This window comes from Terrapene carolina, unplaced genomic scaffold (genome assembly GCF_002925995.2).
Source record: "Terrapene carolina triunguis isolate 2854851 unplaced genomic scaffold, T_m_triunguis-2.0 Scaffold34021, whole genome shotgun sequence".
In the NCBI taxonomy this organism is placed as follows: domain Eukaryota; kingdom Metazoa; phylum Chordata; order Testudines; family Emydidae; genus Terrapene; species Terrapene triunguis.
This window is the reverse complement of record NW_020698372.1, coordinates 3,053,393-3,075,239: the sequence shown is the minus strand read 5'-3', so window position 1 is coordinate 3,075,239 and position 21,847 is coordinate 3,053,393. Positions and strand designations below refer to the sequence as shown.

The 21,847-nt window shown below is 38.7% G+C and overlaps 1 protein-coding gene across 1 annotated transcript in view; it reads right to left on the bottom strand.

Moving 5' to 3' along the window:
* LOC113405017 (trafficking kinesin-binding protein 1-like) overlaps positions 1 to 21,847 on the bottom strand; it is a 118,016-nt gene that overhangs the window by 8,377 nt on the left and 87,792 nt on the right. Inside the window, exons 8-14 of the mRNA XM_026663870.2 lie at positions 20,694 to 20,824; positions 20,113 to 20,187; positions 19,112 to 19,249; positions 17,534 to 17,610; positions 14,427 to 14,663; positions 13,428 to 13,744; positions 8,213 to 8,542 (exon numbers count right to left, since the gene is read on the bottom strand). Of these exons, the coding sequence (XP_026519655.1) occupies positions 8,213 to 8,542; positions 13,428 to 13,744; positions 14,427 to 14,663; positions 17,534 to 17,610; positions 19,112 to 19,249; positions 20,113 to 20,187; positions 20,694 to 20,824 (1,305 nt within the window). The remainder of the gene's footprint in view (positions 1 to 8,212; positions 8,543 to 13,427; positions 13,745 to 14,426; positions 14,664 to 17,533; positions 17,611 to 19,111; positions 19,250 to 20,112; positions 20,188 to 20,693; positions 20,825 to 21,847) is intronic.

Here is a 21,847-nt window from a genome sequence, read left to right as displayed (position 1 = left end):
TATTACAGCTCAAATACTCATGTGCAGCCAGACAGTCCTTAAAGAAAGTAGGAGATCAACAGGGTATAAGGTGCGAGAGAAAGCATGGGCATAGTGAAAGGTGAAAACAGAAACAAGTGTCTAAGCACATGACAGGTGATTCACTATGAAGCTAGCCTCTCCATCATTTTAATAATAGGAAATAGTGCCATGTATCAATGGAAGATAATGTTTTTGGTTAAACACACTGGGGTGTGTCCTGTTAGCAAGTTTGGTTGTTAGTATGGTATTTATAAAAATAAATAAATAAAAAGGCAACCAGTTCTACTTCACCTCCACAGATGATAATTATGACGGTTCAGGAATCCCGTTGCTTTAGAGATTAGGGTGAGCAATGTATTTATCTACTGTATAAGTGGGCACAGCCTAGCAATCATGATTCTCTGCATATTGTGAAAAATTAAAATAAAAGCTGGTGAAAGATCTCAAATAACAGACATGAAAAAGGTTATTTGGTGAAAACATAAAAGGACAGACAAAGCAGAGATAAAACTGTTCTTGCTAGATGATGAATAAAAACAGAACAATGCAATGCTGGTTTGAGATTGTGAGCCCAGCCCAATTATGCACATGGATACAGAACAGTAATTGCATTTCCCTCCCCTATTGATTGCAGTAGTCATTGAAGAAGACACCAATTGTGCTTCCCCTCAGATTTGAAATGGGCACATTGAAGATCTAGCTGCATTAGCAAAAGCAAAACTCGTAATTAATGAGTCTATGAGATAGGAAAAGGCTGCTAAAAGTACAGAAGTCACTGATCCCAATAGTAAGGGATACATCAAAATGATTAAAGAGAAATCAGTATTCAAAGCCATAGATTTAACCCTCCAAAATACCACTAGGAGAACGTGGACCAGCTTCATCCTCCATCAGTCAACAAAGAAGTCTATCAGATTGCCGTAGCATTTTCCATCCTTTGAACACAATATGAAGAGAGTAAGAACCCATCATTGTAAATGATCAGTACTTCCCAAAGTTCAGGAAATGCAAACAAAGACTTATTCCTAAGCAAACCATCCTTCAGAACAAGGGTCAGATCCTGAGCTGGTGTAAATTGGTGTGGAACTCAAGGGGACTATGTAGATTTACACTAGCTGAGGATCTGGCCTGTTACGTTTAAAACAATACTTTTCTGCAGAAGTCATCAAATGATCAAGATAAAACAGCCAACTGTATTTAAGAGGAGGAAAATGCTCTGCTCTCTCCTGCATATTCCATCTGCAATGCTGATGGGTGGCAGGGTATCTTCAAAATCCTGCCTCAGTCTGTTTTATATACATTTCATTACAGGGTCACCTGCTAGAGCCCCTGACCATTTCTGTACTTTTATCAATAATCCTTTTAAAAAAGACATTAATAATTAGCAACGAAAATTCACAGTGGGATGAAAACAGAGAAATTGTGCAAAACACAATTTGTTAAAAAAAATGTCACAAGAAATTCTCGAGGGGCAAAAGTGATTTTATACCAATCAGTGCAATTTAGAGCAGCCTGTTTCAGGTTCAACCAGGCTCTCCACAGCCTCGAGGGGCCATTCTGACAGCTAGATACAGCACAGTGCAGACACACTCTGGCCATGCTCCCAATGCTAGGGGAACACTCAATTGGCCATTTAATCTGGTTTTACAGCCCCTCTGTGCCACCAGAGAGGCACAAATGGGCTGTAGCAGAGCCTAGGGCCTGCCTCGCTCACAGAGCACTGGACAAATTTGGTTAGTGGAAGAAATGGAAAAAAAAATACTGAAATTAACAAACACATTAACATATAATATTGGGTCCAGACTCTTGTTCTCCATTATGCCAAGGATGTTGATTGATCTTGTGAGAGGCTGCACTGAGTGGAATGCATTGAAGGTCTTTGCACTACAGAATATTTCTCTCATCAGATCTATAGTTCCCCTGAAATAGGTGGAGGACTTGGAGGGGTGAATCAGTCTTGGATGCCCACAAGACATCTAGGAGGCCTTAGAGACTAGGTTTGTGTTTTTTAAAAGCTGGAGTGAGCCATTCTGTCCAGCATTTTGTACGTGGGCTTGTGCTGAGGAAAGGATCTAGTTCCTGGTCTTTGATTAGAGCATGGGATCACCTCCCTCACTACTCTTCCGCAAAAGGACACTTGCTCTCTTTAGGGTCTGAAGCCACATTCACCTTTGCCTTCTTTAGCAGGGGTTGGCTGGAAGCAGGGATGGGAGGGTGAACTGTAGTTGGGAGGAACTAGCTGATCTCTTTGGTGCAGTCAGTAAGTGTTTAAAGCATTAAATATTTCTTTTATCGCGGCAGTGAAATAAAAGTCATGGCTGCTTTAGAGGGGATGGGAAGGAAGGAAGGAGGATGACTAGTAATGCAAGACCCTTGTGAGGGCATCTTTTCTTCGATAGTGCTATTTTGATATGAAATATGAAGTCCAAGGGCCCTGCATCCATTATTAGTGCGTCATCATTAACATACCCCACAGGGGAGGAGAAATGCTTGAACCTAGACAGCCTGGCAAAAACCATCATCTGTGTCATCAAGTGACACACAGCACAGCGGTGTGGATGTTTCAGGTACTTCCTACAACTCAGCATGGCTTATTCTCCTGGACAATGGAAGATGGCAGCTCTGGCACGGAGAGAGAAAGGTCCCCTCCAAGGAGCTTTACCTTCTCTGTTGCTGGTGAATCTATAGCAGACTAATTCTGCTGATAGGAAACAGGGCCAGAAATGGGAAGTTAACAGCTGAAAGCCTACGTCAGGCAGCCTAATTATGTCTGCTGGAGTCAAAAATCAAACTGGGATAGTCTGCCAGAACCAGCCCTTGTAAAGGGGGCTGACAGCCCATGTTACGATTATCTGGGTCTCTCTGCTGTTCAGAGGACATAACCCTGACTGATCCACAGGCAAGTGTCTACATAATATTTTTTCTGTGATAACCCAAAAATTGACCATTTTGTCATCTATGCATTTCCACCAGCAAAAAAATTTTGGATGGAGAAGCAAGGTACTTCTACCTCCATCTCTTTTCAAAAGTGATGTTCTGGAGCTTCTTCTCCACCCACCATTCTGTGCTTGAGCAATGAATGGCTCTCTGAACAGCAAGCTTTCTTGCGTTCTCTGTCATGAGTTAAAATCCTTAGACACTAGAGGAGGAAGGACAGAATTACCTGGCTTTGGTGGAGAGACTGAGTCAAAGACTCAATATTAGTCATGTTATTTTAATTGGTTACTATTAATGGGTTTTATAGTAAAAACCCACCAAACAAACAAAAAAACTCAACGCATATCTTAACAATGCCTAAGATAGTATATCAATGATTTCTTATTTGTGTTACATAACACATTAACTATACCTTGCATTAGAAACAAAGAATAAAACATTAAATAATTGAGCAAGAATGGGTTTAATGAGTGAGCAATTATTCAAATGAATAGCCTGTAATGGAAGCAGATACATTAGTTCAGCAAGGGTACTGGTATCAAACACTATTTATGTGGGTATGATTTTTCTAGGCTGAGGTCTGCTTGTCACAAAATATACAACCATAGAGTACAGAAATGAAGAGGTTTCACGTTTTTTAATCATTAATCTGGCTTCTACCTGATTGTAGGCAGGCAAGGATATTTGAGTCAAACTGTAATACTTTTAACAGCAATAAGCAAAAATTAATATTGACAACTCTTCCTTTTACAAAACTTCCTTTCAAATATTTATACCATCTTCGAGAAGATAATACAAATGTGCATCAGCATCTTGTTTTAAATAGATATTAGTGTATTTTTATTCCTTTTCCATACATTGCTAATAATCTCTTGTAGGTATATATTAGTCTTCCTAAAAACAACCAGATTTAAGGCATTCATTATGTACTTCCACCATTTTAGGCACGTGTTTTGAAAAACTCCCCTTCTCTCTACCATTAGATGCCAAGTTTTGAAAAAGGAATGAGTGCATGGGCCTGATCCTGGAATCCTTCTTCACACAAGTAACCTCATGCAAATGAAGAGCTGCAGGATCAATCCCTATGACCCTGAATCAGCCTACAGTTAAATATGCACTTAACTTTAATCATAAGTAGTCCTGTTAACTGCAGTGGGACTACTCATATGCTTAAAGTATATTAAGTCCTTTGCTAGCTTAGGACCTATATAAGGAAGTCTCCATGCGAAATGCCTTCTGTCTCATAAAAGGATTCTGTCACATTTTAGACCCAAAATGAAGGGTTTTTTTTAATAAAGAACGTACAGAAATATATTCAATGTGATTTTGTTGCACAAGTTACTTAACCCAGGAACTATGCTACATATTCTTGAATGCCATCTACTGGCACTTTTCCTATTAACCAATTATTTACAAATATGCAGTGTAGAGCACTTCTAATCAGCCTTTATTTCAGTGAAATATTCTTTAGTGGTTCTGAAAACTTCAGCGAAAGAGCATTGTCCGAGTACCTGAACCAGACAATCTGACTACAAACTGAAATGGACTAGTCTGGTACAATGAAGGTTTTTTTTAAAAAAAGGAAAGAAACAGCATAAAAGGTGAAAAAAAATAGACGTTTAAGTGCTTTCAGTTTTAATAATCTCAGGTATTATTGGCACAAATAAAGCTATTGTTTAAAATGTATGGGTTTTAACTTGACAATACCCATTTAATATCCTCGCTATTTCAATATATGTTGAAAATCTCCAGGCAAGAGAATACATATTTCCCCAGAGAATCTGGATATTGTTTACAGCCCTGATTGTGCAATTTACAATGCCTGGGCAGACGGCTGTGTCCACATGTAACCTGGAGTGCTCTGTGGGCACAGCAGTTCACCCATATATTGCAAATTGCAGGGTCAGGGGCTCAATTTGTACTGAAAAATCTTAATACCATGACCACGAGTATTACTCCAGTCCCGTGTGCCGAAGTTATTCAAAGCATTTACATTTGCTGCTGTTCTCAAACCTGGTGAGAAAATCCTTTAGTCAACAGAGATTTATGTCCCAACCCATCATCCAGATAGGAGGCAAACTGCACTGTCCTTCCTTTTTTTGGCCATAAGACATCTTCAGCACCACCAGAAAGCATCAGCCTTATTTGCGCTCTTGAACCTAGATATTAGCGCTTAAAGAGAATGATCATTATAAGTGTTCATCAGCAGGCCACACAAAGCAATCATAGCAGCTCATGTTAGCTGCCCATTAAGATGTGAACTGGAAATGCTCCTCACAACCATCTGATGGAAGGATGTGGTTCTTGGAGGTAGACAAGACCTATCACATTCTTGCAGGGCAGTATGTAATCCTCAGAAGTAGACATGTATGATGAATTGAAACTTGGCCAAAAGGCTAAGAAGATCCTACTGTTGCATATGATCCTGTAAGGGCTTATTTTCAGGAGTTGTAGTATTTTTATGGCCTGCCAAGACGCATTGTAAGGAAGGTATTTTCTTGCTTCAAACATCTCTTAAAGTGGGGCTTCCACAATGGAAAAAACTTGAGTTTTTCCACAAAATGAAATTTGATCGTCCAGATTACTTTCTATATTCCCTTTGCTTTTAATTCAGCCATGTGTTCTTAGAGAAGAGTTTATTCCTTGATAGCCTACCTTCTCCACTTGCTTGATCTTGTAATGAAATCAGCCTTGTTTTTGTGACATCGCTGTACTCTGACGATTTCATTGCAAGATCAGACAAGAAGAAAAGATAAGTTGAGAAAAGCAGTTTTGACAATATTTAAATACAGAACAGCAAAGTAGAAAAAATAGTATGAATTCCTCCCAATAAATCCTTCTGCAGTGACTGTCCCTAAAAGATAAACACTGATTGTGTACCCTAGATTTAAAATATGCACAGCTGTAAGTAAATATTTAAGGGCACTTTTCACTGTAAACTGATCTGTTTGGGAGGTTCCCCCGCATGGGAGTCTCTCTTTAATTGCTGTAGGTAAGTGAATGTTCATCAGGCCCTTTCATTAAGGAACCACAGTGCCTGTTATAACCCTCTTGCTTACACAAGACATTGTTTATCCAGTCTTTCAGGGTTTACTTCTGTCTCGTTGCAGGAGCTTTTCCTCCAGCAATTTCTTTTTCTTGAAAAGGAAACTGTGGTAGAAGGTGTATAACTCATGATTGCTGAGGTCAGGCAGATATGCTCTAAGAAGCATGAGGAGTCATACCAAAGCTTCACCTGACATCAGCTACATGTTTCATCCACATTTGTTAAGAGATGGGAGTGGTTATAAGGCTCTATAAAAATAGTACAATAATGACGTGTTGGCAATGTAAAGTCTGCATTTCAGTCATCTAACAGGATAAGACGTAGTTGGTAGCTTCCAAAGTGCTGAATCATTCCAATGCAGAAAAAAGGGACACTGCAATCTCTCACCCCTTCACTTGAATGAGACCCATAGTGACTGCAAATCTGGCTGTGATCCCCTGATGCCATTAGGTCCTCCATAGTGGGACAGAACAGGCTATACCGAAAGCTGTGCCATTTGGAGGAGGAGTCAGAGATGGAAGACGGTTCAAAGTTTTCCATAGATTTCCTTCTTCTGCTTATTAAAGTTGTTTCTTCTCATTCATTCTAAAACATCTGGGCAGCATGCCCCCAATTCAGCAAGGTATTTAGGCACATACCTAAACTTTAAGCACATGAGTAGTCACATTGTGGTCAGTGGGATCACTAGTGGGGCTCCTCACATATTTAGCATTAGACACTTGCCAATTTCTTTGGCATATTCAGCAATTTAGGAAGACTGTTTGAGGTGGTCAGAGTCGCCTGAATCGGAAGGGAGAATCCTGTTCTAACAACTTTAAACCAAATTTGCAAAGAAAGAAAAAATTGCTTTCTTATCAAGCTTAATTACAGCTAATAATAGTTCCACAGACACTTATTTTCTTCATAATAAATACCAGTCACTGGGCAATGGATTTCAAAGACTAAAGTCCATTTTTGTAATTGCAATAGGACTTGAAGGCATTCAGCACCTAGCAGATTCCTGCTACAATTTACAGGGAGAACTGCATCTTATATTAAGTTAGGGCATGATTCTGAGAGGTGCTGAATTCCCATTCACCTTTATGTGATGTGAAGGTGCTTAGTACCTCCTGGCAAGTTCAAAGCACCTTGTAAGATCCAGCCCTCAGAAGCTATCTAATTTTCTATGATTTCACACACAAAGTATAATTTCATCCAAAAGAAAAGTGCCATTTGTAAAAATGACTAGATATACATGAATTAGTTTTCATGGAAACCTCAGTATTGGCTGGGTTTGTCACTGATAAAGAATAATGATTAGTATGAAACCATAAAACACGTGAACTGTCAGATACAAAACTACTCTTCCCTTCCAAACTTGAATCTATTTTAAGATAAATTTCAATATACCTACATTACAAGACAATTTGTAACCTCTGTGTAGCCACAAACTGTGACATGGCTCACAATGTCCAGTGTATGAGTCATTTAACGTATTCAGTGTTGCTTTCAGTCCTAAGGATAGAATTTGGGAGTGGTTTAGTGGAAGGGAAAAAATGGTGTTTGTAAGGAAAATCAGATGTGATTACTGTATCTTCCACATACAAAATACCTTTAATTCTTAACTGGATGACAAAAATCTTTATGGGCTAAATTTTAAGAAATGTGTATTTAAGGTAATTGGACACTCAATTTGGAGAATTCCTTTGCTTAATTTTAAGTGAAGACACATCTATTGGTTTCACAAATATAACTTAGATGCACTTTTTTCAACATTTAGCCTTACAGAATCCATCTTTTTCTAAACAAGAATTAAAGGAATGTGGCATTATCCTTTTTGAATGTCTAGAAAAATATTATATACATAGATAGAATGCAGTGTATATATAGTGTGTGTGTGTGTGTACATATACATATCACAAATCCCAGTCTCTCTTTTAATCATTTGAATGAACCACTTCTTTTTAGCAGCCTTCTCTTATCAAACTAAAAAGGAAAAATTAACCATGTGCCTTAAAAAATGTAAAACAAATTAGAAGATTTGTTAAAGAAAGAAACACTGTGAACTAATGTTAGACCGGGCATATTTTAATTACCGCACGCACTAATGTGCAGAAGCTACACACAAAGTGACACTATGGATGATGCTCTGGAAAGATGTGAGAACAGCCCAGTAATCAATATCCTGTAAAGATGTCAATTTTACTGGACTTAATGAGGTTCCCTCACCAGACCCCTCATCATCGGCAGACGTGGACTCCTGCATCTCCTCTGTGAAAGCCTGAGACTGGCTTGGATTATTCTTGCTGTCTGAAACAGTCACTTGTGCTTGTGACCTCTCACCTGAGGTCTCTGTGTGCTGAATTGGCGTCGAGGTAGTTAGGCCCTTGTAAGAAATGTCACCTGTCTCATCTTCTTCATAATCATTAAGGCAATACACTTCATCCAGGTCGAGATCCAGAGTTCTGAAGCCCTTAGTGACAACCCCAGGCCTTGGGTCTAAGATTCCCCCCAGGTGAGGCTGAGCTAGCTGCTGCCAATGATGCAGAGTGGCTGAACCTTTAAGAGGAAGAAAAAAAAACAAAATCAGCAAGCAAGCCTGAGTATTTCTCTCAGCTGAACATCTGGATATTCTCATTTCACTCATCTAGGGTTCAATCCTCGTCCCACTGAAGCTTTGCCATTGGCTCCATGCTTCCAGGATTTGGTCTTTAGATCTTGTATTTAGAGGATTGTACAAGACCACAGAATTATGGCTTTTAGATTGTCCCAAACCAACCAAATAAAGCAATGACATAAACACTAGACAAAGCCAGTGGGCCAAATCTTCCTTATTGTAAAGATGGTAGGTAGTGGCATCCTCCTCTCAGACCATGCACACTGGGACTAACAATACAGAACTGAAGAGAATATACATTTAAACAGCATACTAATTACCAAAATGGGCAAAGTCAGAAAAATGGGCACCAAAGATTTCTGCCCTAAGAAGGGTGATATCAACACACACTAGAATTTACTACTGGTGACTAATGGGAGGAGAACAATTATATAGAGGATGCTAGAAAATTATATCAATTCAAGTTTAAAGGAAGGAAGAAAACACTAATGATTTGTTTATTGGTTCTAGGTATTTTTACAGCCTCTATCTGAGCCTCTATACTACTGGAATGCACTAGTACATAAGCATACTCTACTATACCTGCAATTTCATCCTTGGGAAGTAACATTTTGAGTGTGAAAAAGGTACATTTTAAAGAGAGCAATGAAACATGAGACAATGAGCCAGCAAGAGCAATTCATCAGTGTACACATCAGTCCAGGAGTGCTGGTTATGGACCTGATCCTGCACCCACTGAAATCAGTGGAAGATTTATCATTGATTTCATTGGGAGTAGGATTAAACCCTACAAAAAAATCCAAGAACTCAAACTGTACTCTGATCAGCCCACATCAATTACTCTTTTATAATGTATAGAAAAAAATGGAGGTAATTTGCTTCAGATCCCATGCTGGTGACATACTTGAGAACATTCCAGTTCACACAAGCAAGAAAATTATTCAATTCTTCTTATCAGAACATGATGTTTATTCAATGTGATACAGTGCAATAAATAGTGTGTTTGGTTTCAAGGTGGTACTTAAGACTATCAATTTTCAGTTACTTGGTCTTCTACATGAAAAACCTATCGGACCATAATATTGTGGAGGGGTTGTCTTAGATGAATTAATGTCATGTGTCTGAAAATACCCACAGAGTAAATTATTACTTTACATCAATAATAACAAACTACATAAAATATATTTTGGATAGTAACTGGACTTTTGGGAACAGTGACTGAAAAAGAATGGGCCATATTTATTCTTGGTTTAGCACTACTGAAATAAATGAGTTGCCCCAGGAATGAATCTAGCCCACTGTGTTTTGAAATCAACATTTTCAGCTTGTATCACAGAAAAAATCAATAATAGAATCATTCAAGTACACCTCTACCCCGATATAACGCGACCCAATATAACATGAATTCGGATAGAATGCGGTAAAGCAGCGCTCCGGGGAGGCGGGGCTGTGCACTCCGGTGGATCAAAGCAAGTTCAATATAACACCTAGAACGCAGTAAGATTTTTTGGCTCCCGAGGACAGTGTTATATCGGGGTAGAGGTGTATTGCTGTACAGACAAAGATACGCATGTTAGATTAAACTGACCCTGGTACAGAGGGCCAGCAAAATGCTTATGCTCTAGCTAAGTCTCTCGTTTGATGGAACTAAGTTGCACACTGGCCTTGGGGTGGCCCTCTGCACTAGGGTGAATGTGACCATTTGAAAATAAATAGTTTATGGACAAAGAAAAGTAACGTTTTCTGCCCAATATTTATTACTGTGCTGTTCCATATAAGTTTATCTTTGTGCAGACTCTCTTGCAAGAGATGGATAATAGAGGTGTTCAAATATTAGCGTGTCTTTTATTAAAAGCCACAAACACCCTACAGGATGTTTCAGAAAGCAAATGACAGAAACCAAAATCTCTCTGTATGTGCTATTGTACAATTCTATACAGTTGACTCCTTGACTCCTATTCACTCCTTATGTTAAAACTTTTGAAGAGAAATACCCTTTTCACTTCAGACCTCACCAAAATCCACATCTTGTAGCAACTTTGTAGAAAGAAAGCAGTCAGTGGGCAAAATGAGATCTTTGCCATGGTGATCTATTCACCCCCGACAACTTTACTTTCATTCCAAACCCTCGTGTTTCTATTTGCAATGTATACTATCACAGCATATTTCAGAAATCATGAAAGTCAAAGCCAGGTAAACTTCACTGCACACAGGAGGAAGTTTCAGCTACATCTGCATTGTGATGTGCTACACAGTGGTATGTTGTATCTCCTTCATTATACGTTTTTTAAAAAGTGAAAAGTAATAATGTTCTGGATTTAATTTTTTTTTCCTGAAAAATTATTGCAAATGCAGAAGGCAACATAGCTTTTCTCTTATAGTCAGATATAGGGAAAGCAATAAAAATGCAGAAAATTGTTTTAAGACTCATCCATCATTCAAAAACAATGAGCGTGGAAAGCAGTGCTGCTTTAAGAAGTGTCTGCTACACCAAATTCTTGTAAATTATAAATTATCAGAAGGAAAATCAGAGTAAGTGGAACTATGGAGTAGAACAATTAGACTGCAGAATCACTGAGGAGAACTGAAATTTTATTTGCTTTATTCACATGCGTAACTGTTCACGAATTTATTGTGGAAGATCAAAGCTGAGAAGCAATTTGATCTGTGTACTGTGTGGGCCAAGGGAAGGTGGCACATGAAGGTGCCATCACTGATAGATGGATAATGAATGACTGAGCCATGAATGCATACTTTCAGTGGATTTGTGGAGTTACACATGGCACTTATGGTGCAAGATGCTATGGATACAGAAAACTAAGGAAACTGGATTAAGAAAAAAAAAAAAAGATGAACCAAAAACGAACAATCTGATGCAATGCAAAGAGATAGTCCCACTATTGTCTAAACGTGTAAGAAAGGCACTTTTCCCTTTTTAACCATACCTGATTAAAGGGAAGAGGAGAATGGGAATAATGTCTTCACCACTAAGTGTAATCCACTATTTCTTTTACTATGATTTACAACACTGTTTCAAAGGAATAGAAATCACCTAAATTTGAAGTGGATTAACAAAGCATTGACTGTAATTTGTTTGGATTTCTATGGCACGTATACCCTTAAGATATAAAAACACTAATAACTACTGAATAACAAAATTCGGTAAAGATATAGTGAATTACACTTATGTTAGTCAGGGAAAAAATATTCAATACTTATTTGCTCCACAATAATGATCCAATTTTTTTTCTAAATTTAAGAAAAAAATGTAAAGGAGAAGAATCTGATCTGAATGGTACATGGAATCACAATCACTTATTTTTTAAAAGATGGTATATCATTAAAATTAGAAAATGGACAGAGATATAAGCACGTTACTAGTGGACTATGAAAAATGTGCTGAAAATGATCAAGAAATTTCAAGGGAAAGACAATGATCTGGTAAGAACAATACCCCTTCCCTGCTCCCCTCACAGCATGCTCCCCCACAAAGAAGAACATGGAGCAAGTCTGAGAAAATTAAAAAGACAGACAGATAGAAAGATCATGAAGACTGAAAGAGTTTATTGAAGGAAAAAGCAAGGATATACCTGGATGACAGAAACCTATTACAATGTTAGCAACCAATATGTGTGTTTAGTGAAATTTGAACATCCCTTTTCTAAAAGCAATACAAGAACTTCAAATGGTTACTACATGAAAACAATCATGAAAACAGAAATGATACCACATAAAAAGAGGACACGTTAAGTACTATGGCTAGAGAGTCATTTGAGTAGGTGCAGCATGACAATTTCTTCCCGGAAAAAAATAAGCTTTATCTCCATTGAAGATAATCATGAGAAATGCTTTGTCTGAGAAATGCTGCTTGAAGATTCATTAATTTTATTTTTAAAGGAAATGCTGCAAGTTCACTGGTGAAATTAAAACATGCATGGACCATTCCATGAAATAGTAAAGCTCCGTAAAAAACAAAAACCACGAAAACAAAGAACAAAAACACTAAGCAGAAGGGAGGCTCCTAACAGGATTTACATAATTGCACACATGAAATCACACTATGGCAAAATAGCTGATGAAAACTGAAAGCATTCAATAGAGCCAGGCACACACAACACATCGATGGAAATGTGCTTTAAGCCCTGAAAAGCAACAGCACTGATACTCTAGTCCTGAGTACAGACCACCAATTACCTTGCTTTGTTTTGTGATGGGGAGAAATACAAGAAGCATGGCTGAGATCTAACAAGTCATTTACATGTGAGACCAAAGCCTTTACAGTTTTTGAATTCAGGTCCAGAGGTAAAAAAGTTGAGACTCAATCCTGAAAACAAACACTTACTTACTCATGTCAGTAGTTCCATCAAAACCAACAGGACTACTCGTGAGAATAAAAATATTAACATGCATAACTGTTTTCAGGATTGGGTCTGATGCTCCCCAGGTTTGCTCTGATAAATTTAGATACTTTCACAACTCCCCTGCACCCCCCAATACTCTATGCATACATGATGTGCATGAAACATTAGTAGTAGGATTCAATTATAGTCAGTTATATGATGGCTCTACTGAAGTATTTTTGAACTATGTGTTCTTGACTATACTCTGTGTGGTGTGGTTTATTTGTTTTTATGCAATGCACCTTCTTTTAAGGCTTATGGGGAAATTTATTTTAGTTTTAAAAGAGTTCAAACCAACAACGAGGATGACTATCTCTAAAGTAAAAAGAGTATGTATTACAGAGATTTCCTGCTTTCCGGTGATGGATAAGAGACCACAGAGAGTCACTAAGAAGAACAGATAAAGGCCGAGGCCCTTTATTATCACCTTCAAGGGGCTTCACAATCTGAAGCTTCTCTGGCAGGTAGGAGCGACTGCTGATGGACATTCCTGAATATCCAGTGAATTCTGAAAACCTGGAGTGAGTTCCCAATGACATGATGCTCTCTGTTGGTGTAATGGAACCACTATGGAGTTCACCCTTCTCCGCCAGTTCCCGCAACTTCCTCTCCTGCTCTTCTTCAAAGAACCTCCGCTCTGAGAGGTAATTCTCTCGCCGAAGGGATAGCCTTCGAAGAGCTGTCTCCAAGTCACTAGAACCAGGTGTCCCCGGAGTTCCAGGCTTCTTATTCTTGTCTTCATTTCTAAACACAACAGGGGAAAAAAAGAAAGAAAAAAGCTTAGAACAGCTTAAAATTCATCTACTATTTCCCAGGCATTCAACCACCACCAGTTTTACACTTGTCACATCTCAAAATATGCTAGTCTTACAGTGAAGTCTGAGAGGACACACTTGTCTTGTCTTTAAAATGGTTTCCAATTCTGCATACACTTGTTTTGTGAACTGTTTTAATAATAAGCATTTTACTAGAAAGTATGCTCTGTGCTGTAAAGCATACTGGGGAAAAACAAATATTGAATGAAAAGCAAGGCCCTGGCTAGTTTTACTTACAAGTTTTTATAAGTCACCTTCACCTTCTTTAGGATCAAGAGAGTTAGCTGTAACTGCATGTAGAACAAACCTCTCACATGGTAATGCAAACTGGTCAAATATCATTTGTTAAGAATGTTGGCTTGCATTTTCAAAAGTGACTAGTCATTTTAGATGCCTCATTCTGTTGCACTGAAAATCAGGCTCCCTTTATCATGCTGTCTCAAGTTGAGTGCTCAAACATTGATGCACACCATCTGGTAACTTTATAAAATGTAGGCCATTATGTTAACTGTGACAAATGATTTAAAGGGAAGAGAGATAAACATTAAAATGCTTTGCCTGCCTCATATATATTAGAAAACAATAGTGCATCCTAGCTAGGTAATACTGACCCAATATCAGAGGATTCTGTTTCTAGAATGATGCTATTGGTCTTGTTGTCTATCACATTGTTGGAGATGTCTCCCCCATAGAAACTGGAACGTGGAGTGCTGGTACAGCTAGAAATGACTGAGTTCATTGCAGAAGACTGGTTAGATCCTGGGATATTCATTGGAGATGGAGTCAGGGATCTCTGCTTGACAACTTGGTTTATGTTTCTCACAGTCTCAAAGACCCGCTTCTGGTGACTGATAAAATACACGGACAGTCAGTAACCACAACACCAAGAAAAACTGTGCCTTAAAACACTGAATATCAGAGAAACAGGAATGGATCAGTACTGATCAATTACATCACAGTTACACATCCAGTCTTGACACCTTTCCTAACATACTTTGGGTCTTATACTTGCAATAGTCAAGTTTCCAAAACATGATTTGTGCCAAAACAACATTCAAGCCAAACCATGTAACATTCTCTCATAAATTCTGAAGTACAATTCAATTTTGAAACATTAGGTCTTGGTCTATTGTAACCTTGTCTTTTTTTTAAATAGTCAGTTTATTTCATATGCAGGAAGAGGATGCAGCAAGTCAGGAGAGAGATGCTGTCTAGGCTGGTAAGCTTCAATTCTGACTTACTTTTAAAGTTCTCTCTCTCTTTTTCCATAGTCCTCCTGACTTTATAACTGTTTTCATTCAAGAGTAAAATAAGGGGGGAACTTTTGAGAGATTAAAAAAATAAACCTGTTCTACCGCAGGTGGCATGTCACAGGAGGCCCCACCGCATGGTTCAACCAGCACTCAGACTACACACTTATGGAGCCCCTCCTTCATCCCCTCCCACACCCCAAGCTTCCATTTTCCACAGTTAGATTGCAAGGGTATAATAATTAATCAGGAGATTCACATGAGCTCTTTGTTATGATTCATATTTGTTTGTCCAATTGGTGAGTATTGAACAGCTGTGTCCTTAGTGCAGAAGCTCTACAATAACATGCCTTAAGTATCTCACAAAACTGTGAGTACCCCTAAAATAGCGTGAGGTTGTCCAAGAGGATTTTTTGCCTTTTTTTGTTCACTATTAACAAGGGCAAACATACAACAGAGGGAATGTAAAAAGACAGAGTGGATAATACAGATAATATTTCACTGACAAATAGCTGGAGGGGATTGGTAGTGGTGGCACAAAACATTAATTACATGCAGTAAGAATCTGTGGATGAAGTAGTACATTAAATAAGACCTACACACTTATTTTTTTTGGGGGGGGGGGGGGGGGGGGTGTCATCTATACTAATGGAGCTTGAGTCTCTTTTCATTCAGACAAATGTAAGTCAGGCCTCAATGGAGTTACATCAGTGTGTGGGAAGAATCAGGTCCCATGGAGTTTGTATGAGAAACACGTGACTTCATTTTGTTCAAGCTTCATTTGTGCTTATAGGCTCAGACTCAAAGTGCACTTAAAGTACTTGAAATTAAGTGTTCTGTTGAATCAGGGCTTCATCTTCCACCATCTCTCCCTTCTTTGGAGAGCTCAGGCTAAGTCAGGATACAGATCTATCAGGTTCTCCTAATTAACATTAGTTTACGTCAAATTACCTCACCTATTTATAAAAGTGTAGGCTGGTTAAATTTGGTGCAGATTATATACAATTTACATCAGTTGACAAGGCCTTTTCTTTTCTGCCAAGTGGTACCAACCTTGGTCTACAATGGATTTAGGCTCTGGAATGAACAACAGTGCTGCACTCAGCTCACCTCAAACCAAAATCTTGTTTACAGTTGGGAATTTTAGCTAAATATATTGTCACTGCTGCTACCACTCTTAACAGGTTTAATGGATGTGGGAGGGAAAAATGCCAGAATGTGCTGAGGCCTTGTCTACATGAAGACTCTCACTTGAGATGCGCAATCAGTCAGCACACTGATGGGAATTTCTGCTATTAGTCCCTAGTGAAGAGAGGGGCCCAAGTGACTCACTCCAAATCATTACTCAGGCAAGTCTAATAGGGTAACAGTTCAAGATTATCCCTTTCACTCCCTGTCTCAGTATACACATTTCCATCACATGAGAATTAAAGCAATAATTTCAGGGGGAAATATATCATTAAAAGCTCACATCTGGTCATACCTTCCTTCAGGGGGACCTACAAAAAAAACAAGCAGGCAATAGGTTTCCACTCCTGCCCGTGCCCAATGATTATGGGCAAGACACCAAACATTTCCTTCCAAACCTCCAATTTAGCTATTTACTCTCATCTTCCACAAGACCAACAAAGAGAAGTTTACAAGAACTCTTAGGGCAAATTTACATAGCAGATTTTACAGTGCCAGGTGGCAGTGTTATTAAACACTTTGGTCTTGCCTATGTAGATGAGACCAAAGAATGTTGCAACCTTTTAACCTGATCTGTAGAAATCTGTGAAGTGGTTTTAACACAATTTAAATCAAGTCTACACAGGCAAGCCCAAACTGTATTATAATGCACCAGGTCACCTAAAGTGTTCTATCAAATGGCATGTTTGTATCTATTGTATTAAAAAGGCTCTTATAGTGCAGGACCCTTGTAAACTTCACATTTAGAATGAAACAGGAAAATGAGGAAACATGTTAAATGCACCCATTCAAAACGCATGGCACAACTGGCAAGTCATGCTTTCAGCCTGCATCCTTTCTGGAGAAAAAATGATTTCATGGCTCCATGTTTCATTAAAAGACTGCCTTATTTTTAAATTTCTCTTTTTTAAATATAGGTTTAGCACTACTGAAAAATGTAAGACAGCAAAATTGAAGATGAGAGTCCTTTATCCACAACAGTGAAAGCTTCCCCAAACCACGATGTCAATGTTCCTCAACCCTGGGAGGAGAGGGCAGCTCAGCTTCCAGGCCTACTGTCTTTTCTTGGAAAAACAAGCAAGCATCTACAGCGATGACAATTTTTGTGATGTGGACAGCAGTTCTACTAGGAACTGGATTTTGAAAGATTCTTCATTTCACCCTGGAGTCATTATTCTTCTATCAAATGGTAATACATTTTGGATACAATCAACTGCATCAACTTTTTTTTTTTTTTTTTTTTAAACACAGAATATAGGAGCCAATTGTATTGATCCTACGTTACGTCAGGAGAGTCTGGTTCATCCAGCTGCAGTTCTTTTCGCATTGATCCTTCTATCTCTGCTGCCAAAGAGTCCTATCAAAAACAAAGAAACTCTTGTCATATCATGAAATTAATATTGGGGGGGAGGGATAGCTCAGTGGTTTGAGAATTGGCCTGCTAAACCCAGGGTTGTGAGTTCAATCCTTGAGGGGGCCACTTGGGGATCTGGGGCAAAATCAGTACTTGGTCCTGCTAGTGAAGGCGGGGGCTGGACTTGATGACCTTTCAAGGTCCCTTCCAGTTCTAGGAGATATCTCCATTAATTATTATTAATTATTATTATTCCCACAATTCAGTAATATTTCTACTTTTCTTGCTAGAAATCAAGTTCTAAAATTAAAAACAGATTTCAGTGTTGGGAGACTAAGCAAAAAATATGAATGGCCGATGTAATAACAAATAATAATTACTATTTGTACTTCTATAGTGCCTACCATAGGATGAGTGCTTTACAAACATTATTGCAAATGGCATCACAACACCACTGCAAGGTAGAGAAGATGTGAAGGAAATGGAGGTACAGGGAGGTTAAGTGACTTGCTCAAAGATGCCAAGAAAATGTATGTGTATAGGTGATAACAGAACCTACATCTCCTGACTTCCAGTCCTGTATTTCTGGCATAAAATCATGCTTCCCTTCATGTACAAGTCATTACATATTTAATAGTAGAGTGGGTGGGTTTTTCCCCCACTTTTTCTTTCACACACTAAAACTAGAATATATTCATAGGTTTTCTTTTTTTAATGTACTGCTTATAAAATTGTAATGACTACCTTGGCACAATGTGTTTCCAAGGTTATTAGTGTCTCAGCAGTGTTTAAAAGCTCTGGGCTGCACTTTGGGCCATCAAGTCTTTACAACTGGATACTAATCCCCTGAATTTTTATTATTGCTTAGTTAAATGCTAGTAAGTCCCCAAGTCCATTAAATGCTTAACATCCAACATCCTAAGTGACTTTCTTTTCCCTGACCAATTAATCATTTGAAAAAAAAAATTTTAACAAAGTATACAACTCCTTCTTAGCTCACGCATTTCACAAGCAGCTACCAGCTGCATTTGTACAATAACCAGTTGTATTTGAGGAGACCTGGATCTTAAATGTGTTTTAAATTGGCCCATACTGGATATTAAAAAGGGAATGTAAGAAAAGCAAACTACAAACTTCACTGGGGATCTACTATGAGTGTACGAAGATGCTCTAGTCACAAGAAGTTTTTTATTGCTCTCTCTCGACAGTGGGAAATGGAGAAACAGTGAGAAATGGAGAAAATGACAGAGCCAGATTCTGCTGCTTAGTTACACTGGTGTAACTTTCACACATCTTCACTGCAGTCATTCGGTAAATCTGTGCCACTGACATCAATGGAATTACTTCAGAGATCCATACCAGTGTAGCAGAGCAAAATTGCTCTGGAAAATTTTTATGTAGTATTTTTTTCATTATTTGTATTGTAGTAGCGCTTTGAGGTTTCACGCTGATCATAAACCCATTACGCTTGGCATTGTACAAGCACATTTAAACATCTTCTCACCATGGGGAAGAGGCCTAGCGAGTGGTAGCGACGTGATATGGCATTTGGCATCGTCTTGTTCCGAAGGTTCTTCAGCTCCTCCTGCACCTCATGAAGCATTTCCATGCACTCTGCATACTTGTCTTCCAGCTCCCGTAACTGTAACAAGCATAGTCAGAAAGATTCCAACACACTGTGGGCCGCACAATTGCCCTGCAAGTGCCACAATTACTTTAACTACTGGGGGTGGGAAACTGTTTAAAAAGAGAACAAATGCTGTATTTATACGTAAATTGCAATAACTAGATATTATTATTTGTGCATATGAAATGCATATGCAACAAGTATAGCAACTATAATGGCAAAAACTATAAGAGATAAAGAATATTTTAATGAGATTTTTAGTGTTCTAAAGTATTTAGACACAATCTTAAATCAAGGCCACTCTAAGACAGTTTTCCATAACTACTTACATTATAATGTTAATCTAATATTTAAATAGTCTCCTTTAGCTTTTTTTTTTTTTTTTTTTTTTAAATATATACACACTTTTTGTATGTGAATGTAGTGCCCATGAGAGGTAACTGATCGACAATTTTGGATTGTTCTTTGTGAGTACAGTAAATGCAAATTTCCCCAGGTTGTCCCTCACTCTGCTAACAGGCCTACCCCATAACCTAAAGGTGCCAACCACAATAGGTGCAGAAGTTAGTTATACCTCCTACCCCATTTCAATCCTTGTTTTCCCGAGATGGCTAACAAGATCGCCATTTCATGTCAATTGTGTGTGCTCGCGGACACACTTGTACATATGTTTATGGGAACAGGGACCTGTCTGAGAGGAATACATTGCTGCATCGAGAAATGGACTGGGACCAAGAACTCATTTCACATAGACCAGTCATGAGGGGCCAAAAGCTTTTTTTGTCATTAGCAGTCTTGGTTGGATTAAACTGGTAATTTAGAAGTGAAAAGCTGCTGTCCTATTACCAAATCATTCTAGTATTACCCATGATACTTACTTCTGCCGTGAGCTGACGCTGGGCATCTTTAGCTGCTCCCAAATGCTGGACAAGTTCTTCATTTTCGACTGCACACTAAAATACACCAAACAGTGATAGACACACTAATACAATGATTACATGCTTTTTTCCAGGACAGCTCTTAATTATGTGAATAGTGAAATTCTCCCACTCTCCTTCTTGCGGGACATTTATATTATATATGTATCTGTATTGGTTAAACGGTCATGAGACTGCATCCACTATTAAAATATTTCTCTCCTCCCAAATTCACATCTAGGCTCTGGGAAATCAGTGGATATCCTCTATCTGAAACAGCTATGGTGAAATCCTACCCTGCTGAAATCAATGTCAGAATATCACCTCTTTCAAGATGAATTTAACCATTGTTTTTGATGCATTATATTTAATATAAAATGGGTAAATCAGGTATCCATATCTTTCTATAAGAAAAATCTTAAAGGCAGGTCTGCTTTTTACATTAAAAAATGACCATGCAAGAGATTTAAGTCAAACAAGACTGCCACACATGGGAGAGAAAGGAAAAGTTCCTGAGGGGTGTAACAAACATTATTGCTTACAGATTTTGCCTTTTTCTGTAGATCAACTATCTGAGAAAGAAGATGGGTGATCTCTTCCTGTTGCCGGGCAGCATCTTCAGTTTTCTTTGCTAACTCCTCCGAGATACTGGAAATCTGGATGTTTGCATCCCCTTTAACAAGAGAGAAGCAATCACAACTCAACGCCCACTGTCTATAAAAAGAGGAACTTTCTGAAGAATGTTGCTTAATGCAGCAGAATCTTTTTCCAAAACACGGAAAGATACTTTCTCAAAAAGACATTAACAACAACAACATTAAAAAATATAGAGAACCGATGCTGCAATGTGGGCTGTATACTTGCTAACAAGATTTCCTATTGTGGGCAAAACTGACATCTTGCAAATACAGTGAAGATGGTGTACCAAGGCAGTATATTAAACTGTGATAGAAATAGTAAAGTTCAATAGTAAGATTCACTGTAAAATGTTTGCACATTGAAATGCACTGAAAATTCAAAACTTTCATTCTATTGCACTGTAACTGGGTTGCACTGTAACATTCAAACACGTTAAACAGCCAGGCCAAACCTATCTTTCTCAACAACAGAAAGATGGGTACATTAGATTAAATTGCAGCAAGAGATTTAGGTCAGACATTAGGAAGAACTTCCTAACTGTCAGGGTTGTTAAGAACTGGAACAAATTACCTAAGGAGGTCGTGGAATTGCGATTATTGGAGCTTTTTAAGAACAGGTTAGTTAAACACCTGTCTGGTATGGTCTAGATCAGGGGTCAGCAACCTTTCAGAAGTGGGATGCCAAGTCTTCATTTATTCACTCTAATTTAAGGTTTCACGTGCCAGTAATACATTTTAACGTTTTTAGAAGGTCTCTCTCTATAAGTCTATATTATATAACTAAACTATTATTGTATGTAAAGTAAATAATAGTGCAGCAAGGTGAGCAGGGCCGGCGGCTGGTATCCCAGGCCGGCTGTGGGATGAACGGGGCCGGTGGCCAGGACCCTGGCTGGCAGGGGGCCGGTGGCCGGAATCCCAGTCTGGCTGTGGGTTGAGCGGGGCCAGCAGCTGGTATCCCAGGCTGGCAGTGGACTGAGCAGGGCCAGGACCCTGGTTGGCACAGGGCCAGTGGCCGGTATCCCAGACCATCAGCAGACTGAGCGGGGCCAGCGGCC